We start from the raw sequence: 13,948 nt of genomic DNA, 5'->3' as shown, positions 1-13,948 counted from the left end.
TTGCAGCCTGCCCAGCACCCAAAAGAGGCAGGGGCAAGTACAATCAGCAGTAATGTAAAGTAAAAAGAAAAAAATACTAATTCTGCAGTAAAGTGTTCCCTGTCAGTATTTTTCTATTATATCTGATGTTCTCGATTAATATTACTGCTGTATCAATATGCATGTTGCATTATACTGTAATTGTTTAAGGTTGAGCTCATTTGAACTACTTTATATACTATGCATGCATATATATTATTCAGTTACCTAATGGCGAGTTATATGGCAGTAATCTTTTAATGTAACATATTGCTTTCAAATGTAACACTACCCAATGCTGCCCGGGACCTCCCTGCTGTGAGGTGACAGTGCTAACCACTGAGCCATGGTGCTATGTTCTTTTTAGTCTTTTCTTGTTTTTCTATCTTACGCTCTACACCTGGTGTCTCAATTCTAGAACAAGTTATCACATCTGGGTACATGAAGCCTCACCTGGAGTACAGTAATACCCAGTGGCCTCAAACACACTGACTCTTTCACACAACTACATATCCACACACAGTATGAAAAGCCCTTGCCTTTGGCATGGACTCCTTGTTCCCCACAGAACACAACAGATGTCCTCACATTGTAGATAAGGAAGGTCTGAGTTGAGCTGTAGGTCAGCAGGACAGGCCCCTCCAGGCCAGGGACACCTGCTGACTATTGATCTCTATTATCAGCTATGATCCTGTCCACCTCGGGTGGACTGTCTATCTTGGCATGCACATGTAGATCATGCCAACTATGTTATCATTGCCTTGGAGGATTTTGAAGACCCACACCCACACACACACACACACACACACACACACCCACACACACACACACACACACACACACACACACACACGCACACCAGTGCATCCCAAATGCTTCATTGCATGAAACTGCATGAGCTAACACTAAAAAAAGGTTCTTTTACATGCTAATGCTAAAAAGACTGATAATTATGTGCTTTACATTGTCCTGTCCTAACAGGTGCACCAAAACTTACTGAAGGTTCAAGGAAATGTCAATCAAACTCAATTTGTACAAACCCACAAGTCATGAGTAAACAGGCGACCTGAGTGAAAACACCTGTGTGGGTGAACGTGTGGATTTAGGGGGATCTTTTGGCAGAAATGGAAGATATGTTTAATAATGTTTTCATTAGTATGTGATCACCTTAACCCAATAATTATTGTGTTTTCTTACCTTAGACTGAGCCTTTTATATCTACAAAGGGTACAGAGAACAGTGCCCTACAGAAGAGGGATATTCAGTTCTTTATTCAGTCTGTAACCACACTACTAGATCTGACACAATGGACCTTTTAATAGTCACACATAATCCATTACCATGGCAACCAGATTCCCATTCTAGGTTATGTGTCAAGGTCAACATCATCAGCATGGATAGTGATAACATGCATATAGCTGTCACATTCCCACTGAAGAAGTGAGAGCGACTGCTTAGCGACAGGAGTGCGCCTGCGTCAGCTTGGAGGATGTAGTGGCCGCTGAGGTGCAGCCTCTGCTGTAGTCATATGTCATCCTGTTACAGAAGCAGTTGAGTTTTTATGAACTTAAGCACAAAATTAAGTTATTTATTTAAAAAAATATTTGGCAAACAGTGTGGCTGGTCACCACTGTCTACTTCATCAGCAAAAAAATTTCAATATGATAGAAATGCCAGAATACAGTGACGTGGGTGGGGCTTGAAGTCAGACTTTGAAAGCCGATCTCCATCTTGATAAAAGTGATCAAGGATATGAAAACATGTAGAGAAGAAAGAATCATTTTCTTTACACTGAGGTTATACTAAAGGATGTAATAAATCCAGCCTCTTCATTCACTACAATGTTCATTAGACCTGACTCTTCCTCACCAAGCACTCTCCTTGTACAGACTTTAGTCATGCTTCATCTGGACTACAGCAGCTCCTCTGAAGCATAGCGATAAGTCCTTTCCTTATTCAAACTGCAGGGTATGTTTGCAGTAAGCTGATTTTTGTCAGAAAATCACTTGCTCAACAACATTTTGTGCTGACAAAAAACAGGCTAAGCTTTAAATACTTAAATACATCTAACTGATGAGCGTTTCTGACAGCTAAGAGAAGCAACACAGCACAGCCGCTGTTCTCATTCACTCTCCTTGAACAGTCTCCAGATGCTTCTATTTCTTCTGTTTGTTCATAATGGCAACTTTGTAATCCCCTTGTCTGCAGTCTTTGTTGACCTCAAAGGGGCACTTCACAAAAACTAATACAAAAACTTTATTTGTCTATTTTCTGTTCTTTAATATCTAGCCATGCAAATTGCTTTGGGTTTGTTTGGGAGATAAACTAACCATAATTCAAGCCCCACACTATAAAACTAAAGATCTCTGCAATTTCAATGCATTACTGCAAGACATTAATACAATTTGGTCAATGCTGCCTTAGCTTTGATTAAACTTTTTCCCCTAAAACATGCAGATGATGTTGGGTAGTCCTGGTTATCAGGCACATCTGGCACCTGGTAGTTTTGAAATCAAATCCATCCATTATACAGTTTCTTAAAAAATTTAACTTGCTAATTTTAGACTTGAAAAGCTGATGACTTTAACCCAGATTAGACATGGCACATCTGCATTTCTTTGTTGATCACTGTCGTTCTAGGCGATGCTCATGCAGAGCAGATCGAGCCAGGCAGGAGGTCAGTTAGAGGAAGAGCACAGCGGTAACGGTACATTTTCCGATTCAAACACCCTGTGCAGACTCGTCACAACAGCACAACAGAGTCAGAAAAAATAACAATACACACTTGAACAATCAAACTTAAAGCAGACAAAAAAGAAACCATCTAACTATGTAGCTCGTGGTAGCAGCAGAAAAATCAAGAAGAAATTGTGAAAAATAAACAAAATTTGAGCAAGTCAACACAATCAGGCAGGCACAACACTTTGCTTCTGAAACGCTCCTGGTGGGGCATGAAGCCGCATGGAGGATGGAACAAATCTGCACCACACACACACATCGTCATAAAGACGTGCCCGGTGTAATCAAGCTGTTACATTGAATACCAATGGGGATACCGAATGGTGGATCTGCAGCAGAATTCAGATCAATGTAGTGTGTGATGCAGACAGCACTGCTAGTTACGTGAGTTTGCTAGTAATGTTTTCGGCCAGAAAATATTGTTGTATTGTTATGCAGATCTTCATGATTCGTGTGGGTCATATTTTCAGGTTGGAAATCCAGAATACCAGATCAATCAGGAAAAAACACTTCCCTGAAAACTAGGCATTGGAATTCAATTTGACACAGCGGCACAGGGGAATAAAAGTGACAGTGCGAGGGTAGAATTGGACTAAAATAAAAAAAGGCTCAAAATAGATAATATAATACAATGATCTGTGTGCTTATACATGTGCAGTGTTTATGTAAATGTGCAATAAGCAAAACATTCCTGAGATATAAATACAGTTTACTCATACGGACTTTTTGTATATACAGGTGCAATAATCAACTTTGAGATATTAACATGGTTAAAATCTTCATTTATTACAAGAGCAGTTTTGGAAGGTGCAAGTCTGTGACGGTGGAGTGAATGACGTCACTAGGGCTGCCCCCGACCAAGGATTTTCTTAGTCGACCAGTGGTTGTCATTTAGAGCGATTAGTCGACTAATCGACGCATATATATATATATATATGTATATATATATATATATATATATATATATATATACGTATATATATATGTATATATACATATATATATGTATATATACATATATATGTATATATATATATATATATATATATATATATATATATATATATATATATATATATACATATATTTTGTAGAGAGATTTACACAATAAGTAAAACACAGTGAGCTGGATAATTTAGCTTCCTCAGTACACACGAATAGTCTAATACTAGTGCATATAACAATAATAAAATGTATTTATCTCTGCTTTCAAACGTTCGGGCCGCCATGGGCAGGTAGCTAGGCTACTTACATGTTTAACATCATGTTCGTCGTGGAGGAGTGATAGGCGAAGTTTTTCTTGCAAAGTTTGCATGTCACCTTCTTGGGGTCATCCTTCTTCTTTTCAAAATAATCCCATATTTTAGACGTCTTTCCCGACATGGTTGGCTATTAATTGTTAACTGTCTAACCGCGATGTCGAAGGGACCTGCCGTGTTAAAAAAAAAAACACTGACAGTGAGTGAGTGTCACGACTTCCTGTATCTGGCCCTACAAATTAAAAGCCCTCCAGCCTTTTATACACAGACCAGCCGCCAGTCACATAGATTTTGACTTAATTTTGACAAGACACGGCTCCAAATGTTTGTTTTTTTTTGCTTGGTCGACTATTTGGGGGCAGCCCTAGACGTCACAAGTGTGCACTGCCACTGCCGATGGTGCAGTGTAAACAGTGACAATACCAGCTGAGAATTCCCGAGGTAGATAGAATGGCCTCAGTCCGACAGCTAACAGTTCAATATCAGACATGCATATTTTTGCTTTCATGGTAACATGTCCCGGGTTACACCATTTGGAATTAACAAAGACATCAACACCTCCACCCAACTTCTTACTGCTCTGTTTGTCTCTGTCCACCCAAACTAGCGTGGAGCTAGCTAATTCCACTGAACAAGCTGGTATTTTCCCACAGCCATATCTCCATTAGGCATAACACACTGCATTCCCTAGACTTGCGCTGTCCGCTGACCAGGGCCGAGAGTTCGTCCACCTTTTTGTCAGGAGTGGGAGGACATTTTAAATAGATGTTGACAGATGAGTAGAAGTGGGGCGGCCACACTCTCTGATTATGTTATAATGTCAGCTATCGCTCCCAAATTCCAAAACCTGAAACCAACCATAACCCTCCCTGTCCCACCCAAATCACATTCTCTACCCACAAAGTCTTAGCAAGGCAGAGAGAGAAAAGAAAAAACAAGTCCAATTTTCTGCCTACAGGGATGTACCAAACCCATTACCAGTGAATGGCTGATTTTATAATAGGATGCATAATTTTTGGCATTTAAGACACAAAGAGTCTTCCCAGAAGCTCACTATCTGAAGCCAAGGTAGCCATGTGTCTCACCAGCAAGATGGGGAAACTCAACTCTCTGACATCGATCCAAGTCATGCACATCTCACGAAGCTCCCTCTGATGGCAATCAGATGTTTGTTTTTTTTCATTTATTTACCCTCACATATATTTGACTCCTCATATCAGCTGACAACACACTTCCTCAGAGATGTACTTCTGCAACTTGTGTAGCAGAAGAAGACCTGAGGCTTCCCTGTCCTCACATCTGTATGCCTCTCACGGGCTGCCGAGCGATCAAGTGCTTTGACTGTCACTCTGTGTTAGAGCTGCTGCCTGCCCTCGAGCCGAGCTCTAGACTGTGACCAAACTGGTAGTATTCCGGTGGCATATGCTACCTCTTTTTGAGTGTGTGACTTTAAATTTTACATGGTCACATTTGTGCTAGTGATCAAAACTGAGAGAACATCACCATGCAGAGTGGGAGGTGCCCAACAGTTTGAGATGTAAGGGTGGTGCTAGTTCAATTCAATAAGACACCTAAACACTCACATGAGCACACCTTGCAAGAATGATAGCTGTTTCTGTTACCTTTTCCATTCTAAAATTAGTAAGTATTAAGGGTGCTCCGCTCAGGAGTTTAGGGGCAGATCACTGATCACTGGAAGCGGTATCGGCCGGTACAGATCACTGATCACAGATCAATAGGATGTTTCTCCTCTTCATTATCATCTATATTTGTTAGCTGTTAGTGGCATAGTAAAATCACCATTAACATGTTGACGAAATAAATGAATATATTTATTTTCTATTGCTTTAAGGAAAGGGTTTAACATAAAATCTAAAGTTATCTGTAAACTGTAAAAACTCTGTGTCTCATTTTACATGATTTACTCTTTTTCATTCTCATTTGTCTCAGTCTTTGCACTGAGGTCATTGAAGCCACGACTCCACCAACTGGTCACTGCTGGTACCTGGTTACTTCAGATTAATAAAATGTACACAGATACAGTCTCAGTGTCTGTAACTCCAAACTCAAAGTACTTTCACCTACAAACTGTACTTAGCTAAAGTACTTAAAGGTGCACTATGTAGTTCGTTTTTCATTTTTCATTTTTCATTTTTCATTTATTCACTGAATAAACAGACTGACCTTAAAGAACAACACAATTTCATACTGTTTTACTTTGTTTATATGTGGCGGACCCTGCCACCTCTCTAGCTTTAAACAGTGTACTGGGACCTTATTTTCCTCTGAGAGCAGCTTGTTTATTCAGTCATGGAATAAAGGAAAAGTTTGTATTATTACCTCACTAATGTTGTAAATATCAAAATTCTGAGTTTGAATTTCTTTTCAAAAACTGCAGGGTTAGGGTTAGGGGTGGGATTAATCCTTTAAGTACATTTATTTATTGAAAACGTGTCGTGTTGTCACATAAAACTGCAGTTCATTGTTTAACTTGCAGCGTTATGTTTGTTTTTTCTCACTGCAGCTCATAACCACAGCAAGTCGGTGCACCACGCTAATCTCCATTTTATTTCGGTCTGCTTACTCATGAGATCACGTGTGAGCCCGGCTTCAGTGTGCAGAGCCATGAAGCCAGTGCACTGAAGCCACACCTCCACTGCTGTACAGAGCGCTGTTCACAGTTTATTCAATATGTATTAATATTCAATTGGTCATATGTCCAAATGACACCAAATTCGAGACTGCACGTCCTTGGGTCCTCAGCAACAGACTTAGATCAGATGAACGGACAACAAATCCTTGCTTTATAGTTAGATATGGATGGATTTGTTTTAAATGTCCTTGAACAGTAGAGGTGCTGGTCCTAATAAGTAACACCTTTTTAACAACACCAGTGGATTGTGCTCTTTTGACTTTTTTAACTCTTAAAACTGTTGTGGGCTGGGTACTAGGGATGTAACGCTATACTGGATTTCGTGATTCTGCGATTAAAAACTGCGATTTCTACCAACATATCACATGGTTATTTTGCTCGTAGTGTTCATGGATCTAACAAGGGAAATCAGTGTAAATACATTTTATCTCTTTGTCATTGGATTGTGCTGTTTGGACAGCAGATGGCGCAATCATTCTACTCAAGAAGACTCCCCTCATTATGGCTCCCACCTGAGTTACTATAAGACCCGCCCTACTCCACCTCTGAGTGGTTTTCTTTGTTGGTTGCATTCTCTATGCTTGACTCAAACTGTGAACTCACACAGTAGCTCTGATAATGTCCATTTTCGTTTGAAATGTGGTAACACACCGACCTCTTCGGCCTCTCTCCCAGTCTACTGCTGCCACTGTCAAAATCACTCATACTCCACTCTTCACTGCAAGAGTGACTCTAGGCTCGTTAGGTGGAGCAAACAGGCCAGCTGTCAGCATGGCGGGCCGCTGGGCTGTCCTGTCACTGCCCCACCACCCGGCCTATCTGCTTCACCTAACAAGCCCAAAGAAACTGCAGCTGCGATGGGAAACTATGGCTCACAACTGGCTGTTTGTTTATACAAACAACCGTGAGAAAAACATCAACCCATTAACACCAGACAGCCACTGAACATACAGTTAAGACATAATAACATGTCAGTTACGCTGACAGAGATTTTGTGGCCCTGGTCGTCTGCTGGACAACAAGAGGGAGGGAGATTGGTGGGACCCTCCTGCTGTACAACCAGAGGGAGGGAGGGATTGCTACTGGATGCTGGCTGCTGTATTGTTTTGCAATTGTACATAGTCCAATCTTTCATTGGCAAAAACAATTCATGGCTACTTTTTGCACATGCATAGGTCATGACTGGTTACTTTTATTTTACTGTAGATGGAAAGCAGAGGTAGGGGTGCTGGTTAGCTCAGTTGGTAGCGCAGGTGTCCCATGTACAGAGGCCCTGTCCTCGCTGCAGCGGCCCAGGGTTTGAGTCCGACCTGTGGCCCTTTGCTGCGTCTCCTCCCCCTCTCTCCCATTTCCTGTCACCTCTCTGAGCTGTCCTGGAAAATAAATCCATAAAGGCCAAAAAATAAAAAATGAAAAAAATAAAAACATTTTAAAAAGAAGGGAAGCAGAGCTAGCTCAAGTAAAAACAAAGTCATGTTTTTCTTTTTCTTTTTTAATATCGTGAATCGTAAATATTGTTTCCTGGACTATTTATCATGATCATATCATACCATGAGTTTTTGGCATTGTTACATCCCTACTCGGTAATGTTGAAGAACAACTCAGGAAAATGTGCAGGGTTTCTTTGGTCTTGTGTTATATTGATCTCTTTGACTATCTGCTGCATTTTCTCTCAGATCAACCTGTTGTGCTTTGTTAAACTATTCCCTCTCTCTCCCTTGTATGGCATGTAATGTAGAGGTTGAGTGGTCAAAATGCTTATACTCTCTGCACTGAATACACTCTGACCATTAAACAGTAAAAATGACCGACTGTGATGGGTTCTCAATACCAATCCCTTGTCTGTAAATGAAACAAATTGATATTAATTCCAGAAAGAGAGACAAGGAATACAAAATGTCTGTCTTATGCTTGAGAAAAATATGATAAACATTTCACAGATAAACCCTGGTTCACCCTATCATACAGGCCACGCTTGGCTCAAACCAGAGCGTGAACTGCCATAGATATACCACAGCTGATCAAGCTGTGGGACACCGCCCACATCAAACAGATAATCCCAGCGGGTTACAATGTCCTGAGACTCATTCATTACTGTTTTACATCTGTCTCCAAGCATGATGTAAAAATATTAAAATGCATATAGAAATATGTATATCACAAATAATCAAAAATACAATAGAATGGTTAGACCAGCAGGAGTCTAGGGTGTAGTCTGCCTCTCACCCAGTGTATGCAGGAATAAGATGCCCATTGAGAAACAGCAGGTATGGAAACTATGATGGTAAAACTTGAGGGACAAAAATAGGATTTTGAAAAGTGAGGGGACATGCCTGCCCTCTTCTGGAAAGGAGATCGTGCACTGTCAACCATGCACATGTGACAGGTGTGTTCTGTGTTTTGTTAACAGATAATGATTGGGGAGGCCATCCTATTCTGCTGTATGTCTCGGAGGAAGAGTGGTGCTGGGGCGGAGGCTAACATCAACGCTGCTGGCTGCAACTTCAACTCCTTCATACGCAGAGCCGTCCGCTTCGTTGGTATGCTGATATTTCTTTTTCTAACACTAAGTATGGCAACTGAAATGGAGAAATGCACAGACTGCCAAGCTTAGAGTTTGTCTCTCATACTAATCCACCTTGGGTATTCAACAATTACGGAATTAACTATACAAACATGAGTTAATGATTAAAAGTAACCATTATTCCGCTGAATTTAAATATGGTGTGTTCATACATTCAGTCAGAAATGGTTGAGCAGAAAATCACAGTTCCAGTTTCAGAGCACTCAGAGCATTCTGTGTACGGGAGATATTCAGTCCAAATAGTTAAAATTAAAAAATATTATTTTACTACACAACTAGGAATAATCAGGTCATAACTAAACATAAAAGGAAAAGTACATTTAAAAAGGAAACTTTGCACAAGACCATTTCAAATCCAGGAATTCCAAATATTAACTCTACCACTGACTACCCCAGTACTGAATTGGCCACATTTTCACACCTTGGCCAGACACTTTCCGGACACATACTAGGTCTTGATCTAGTCTTGTTTCTTGCGCTTTCTAATGACCCAGTTAGCAATATTGAGGGGATCTTTAGCTGTTGTTCAGCTTCTCCACTGAGCAAGAACCAACTTTGATTTAACTCAGCCAAGATTTCTCAACCCAAACAGACCATTGTGTTGTTTTAAATGTGTATGTATATTGATATGTTTGTATGTGAAAGAGACATGAGGCACTAAAGTAAGTGCTACTATCAGTTTAACTGCTCATGTCTGTGTGAAATGTACACTGCAGTTTGTGTCTATCAACTATAAAAACCATGCATTTCAAAGTGGCTGTTTTAGACTGCTGATGTTAAATCCAGATATTATCTTGTCTACATATATTGGCCCTGTACAGCAAATTGTTGATGCTTTATATATAGGTCCTTGTAATAAGCATTAGTTAATATGTAATAATAAGTTGCTAATTAACATTAGTAAGACTATACCAGTGTTAAAAATAGCATAATAAGATGCAGAGCTTGTTGTTTTTCACACATGACAATGTTTTTCTTGTTCTCTATCAAATGTATGCTAAAGGTAGGCAAAAGCCCAAGCAGGAGTAGGCGCAAAGCAGTAAATTACCTTATCATCAGCATACAAATGAAATGCCGATGTTAGGAATGTTCTGTCTGAGGTAATTTATATACAAGGTAAATAATAAAGGCCCCAGGACTGAGCCTTATGGAACCCGCCTGAGGACCTGCAGTACCTCAGAGGCAGCACCCTCTAACTGAACAGCCTGGGTTCTGAGACCACCCAACTGCCTGTTCAGAAAAAACAATAGCTGTAAGACATCCAATTGAAGTATTGCTTTAGGCCCAGTAGCTGTAAAAAGCAAAGTTAACTGTTTATAACTGCATAGTTATCTGCTATAAATGCATAATAACATATGTTTTAATCCCAACAATGCAACAAAAAAGCTTAGTACATGTTTAAAGTGGAAATAGAAAACTTTTTGCCTTTCGTCCACTTCCAGCATTTCGCTGTGGTATCACCCGGGAATTCCACTGGTTGCATGTACGTTGTAGAATGGTTCCGCTATGATTGTGCTCCACCGTCCGTCAACCCCCACCAGCGCTTTTTGAATGCAGCATGATGCAGCACTGCCGGACAGCTGGAGTTACGAGATTGAGGAGTTCCCACGATTATTACAGAATCATGCGTGACCGCAGTTATATGTATATGTTATAAACACAACAACAAACAGACAAAAGGTTAATGTTCCCAACCGAAGGATCAGAAGAAGGGTGGACTGTCCTTTTTTTAATTAGATTTTTGTGCTGGCATCAACACTGAGTGTTTTATTATGAAAAATTATCTGGATATTATGTTGTTGTTTCGGTGTCTGACTTCCTGTTTGCTCTATGCTGAATTCGGCTGAATCGCGTGGCCGTGCTCCAGCATTCGGCAGAAATAGAAGCCCTGCGTATCTGCTACAGAAGGGTCCGGACTGCTGGAGCTGCAACGGAGCAGATACGCAAACTAGCGGGACTAGTGGAAGTTAACACAGAGACTAGAGTGACACCTATCAGCTCCGCTGCCGTGGTGGATCGGAGACAGACTGAACACAGATCTGGTGGAAAAAGGGACTGTTGGTGTTGCAAATACAACTAACATGGCTACCACTAGCAGCCTGGCTACTGTCCAAAGCAAAACACTACTATAAGAATCCCAAAATGACCTAGAAACCCCAATCTCAGTGCTATGATAAAGCAGTTAAACATCTGTTTGTATCAATAAGTACGCAGGTTTCGTTCCCTCCTGATGGAGCAGAAAGAATGACAGTTTTGAACCGTCTCGAGTCCCACTGGTAAGGTAAAACATAAATCAACAGGGGAATAGATTTTGCCACAACAGCGTAGCACTCTCCACTGACTGTATGTCCATCTGTTCACTCCTGTTTTACCTCCGTTTTAATCACTCCCCCCCTTCGCCTTTCTTTTTCTTTGGCAGTGTAGAGTTTCCATAGTTCTTCCAGTTCTTCCACCGTTACCTGGGGATCAGTGTTAATTTTGGCAGCTATTTTAGATTTAGTCATAATCTTAGTCTTTAAACGAAAATGCTTATTAGTTTTAGTCACATTTTAGTCATTTTTATCCTTCATAGTTTAATTCTAGTTGTAGTTGATGACAACTCAAAACATTTTAGTCCAGTTTTAGTCAAAGAAAAGTCATTACATTTTAGTCAACTTTATTGTGAAAAATCTATTTGTAGCTCATCATCGTCTCGTCCTAGTCATGGAAAAAAAGGTTGCTTAGTTAACGAAATTAACACTGCTGGGGATATCGACTAGGGAAAACAATACCTCTTCCTGTTTTGGTCGGGCCATGGCAGACTTGTTTCCTTTGTGCTGTAATGCTGCCTTCAATTTTGTGGGAGAAATCGAGCCTGGTGGCAGGCCAAATGGCATGTGAAAGTAGGTTTATAAGGAACAAATCCAATACGTGGATGTTGTCATTTTTCAACAGCCATTACACTGTGCAGTCAGTATTTTCTTGCGAATGATAAGTTAAGGCAAAAATGTTGTCTATTGCCAGTTTGACAATCACATAATGGGTAAGTTAGTTAAACCCAATAAATGTGTTTGTAATGCTATTATAAGCTATTCTAAGGAACTTTCTTGAGCGACCATAAACTGTAACAAGTGCCTTATAAATGCTTATAAATGCCCTTTTATCCAACAATAATCATGTTTGTAATGCTATCAGTACATTCTGCTAATTTACATGTGAACATTGTTTACATGACATTCTCCTCTGTCCTCAGGCGTCCATGCGTTCGGTCTTTGTGCCACGGCCCTCATCACCGACATCCTCCAGCTAATGACAGGCTACCCAACACCCTACTTCCTCACTGTGTGTAAACCCAACTACACCACGCTCAACGTCAGCTGTGAGCAGAACCCCTACGTCATGGAGGATATCTGCTCAGGGGCCGACCCTGCAGCCATCAACCAGGGCAGGTGAGGAGGCAGCTGATGATTGAGAAAGATAGAGAGGGAGCCACACTGGTTGTATTTCAGTTGAGAGGATCAAAGTTTGTATTAAACAAAAGAATGCACCTGGAAGTAAGTGATGAATGACAACAGTATTTGTGTAAGAGAGAGCAGTAGAGTGGTGAGTATGACATGACTGTTTCCGTACTTTTGGAATTAGTGTTGTGAACATTTTACGATGAATGAAAAATTTAAAATATTATTGTACGAGTTATTCCGCCCTCCTTAACAGGGCCCAAACATGTGCTTAATACATTTTACCAAATTCCTTCAAAGATTTCACTACATACTGTATATTATGAGTCTGCGTGACATGGATGATAACTGCAACTTGACTGGTTGGTGGAGGCATTAACTGTGAGGCGATCATTTTATTCACTATGTGACACAGCTGAACCACTGCTTAGCTAGCACCTTTGGACAAAAAAACCCTTTAAAATATCAGCATCATTCATGTTTCATAAAGGCCGTCTTAATATGGAGTATTATTATGGAGTAATTTATGTGACAATGACATCAAAATAAGAGCAAGTGTCCAAAAATGAACTGCAGTCATCCATTTAATTAATTGCATCATACTGACCCTACTATTTTTTTAAGCATACAGAATATGAGTAGCAGCAGTTAGCTGGTTTCGCCATATTACCACATGCCGCATTGATGCCTGTAGAAAGATTTAGCTGATTTTAGTTTTTTGTTTGTTTTTGGGATCTAGAAATTTGAGCCAGAGCAGTTATTTTGGTCACAGAGAGAGGAGGATAGCCTTTTGATGTTCTTGTTAATGAGACAAATGGTGGCAGGTTTCTGATTATGCATGGAATCTGAAGAATACAGGATCGTTCTGATGCTTGTTGAGAACAGAGGAAATGTAAATATGTAAGCAATGACCTCAAAGTGTGTGATGACAATAAGAAGGCTCAATAATTAATAAATACTACATTAAGATGAAAAGAAGAAATCCAATATGAACTGGCCATGAGTGACACACACAACGTTTAGAGCTGAATTTTTATTGGACACCAGGTTTCTATTTATTCCTGTTGCTTGCATTGACAGCATTGCATGGAGAAGGAAAAGTTGGAGAAGGAGAAGTTGATTCCTATGATATATAGGATTGTGGTGGTGTACCAATTCCACAGGATACCATCATATAACAATTCAAGGTTTTCATGCCATGAACATTTTCTTATCAAAAGTATTTATTAGTGGTGGGACTCGATTAAAAAAATTAACC

The 13,948-nt window shown here is 40.2% G+C and overlaps 1 protein-coding gene across 1 annotated transcript in view; it reads left to right on the top strand.

Moving 5' to 3' along the window:
- plppr4b (phospholipid phosphatase related 4b) overlaps positions 1 to 13,948 on the top strand; it is a 52,722-nt gene that overhangs the window by 30,015 nt on the left and 8,759 nt on the right. The window contains exons 3-4 of the mRNA XM_073488675.1: positions 9,080 to 9,209; positions 12,486 to 12,681. Coding sequence (XP_073344776.1) covers positions 9,080 to 9,209; positions 12,486 to 12,681 — 326 coding nt within the window. The remainder of the gene's footprint in view (positions 1 to 9,079; positions 9,210 to 12,485; positions 12,682 to 13,948) is intronic.

The sequence above is a fragment of the Pagrus major genome, chromosome 19 (assembly GCF_040436345.1).
Source record: "Pagrus major chromosome 19, Pma_NU_1.0".
Lineage (NCBI taxonomy): Eukaryota > Metazoa > Chordata > Actinopteri > Spariformes > Sparidae > Pagrus > Pagrus major.
Note: the sequence above shows the minus strand (reverse complement) of the source record. Positions and strands in the feature narration are given on the sequence as shown.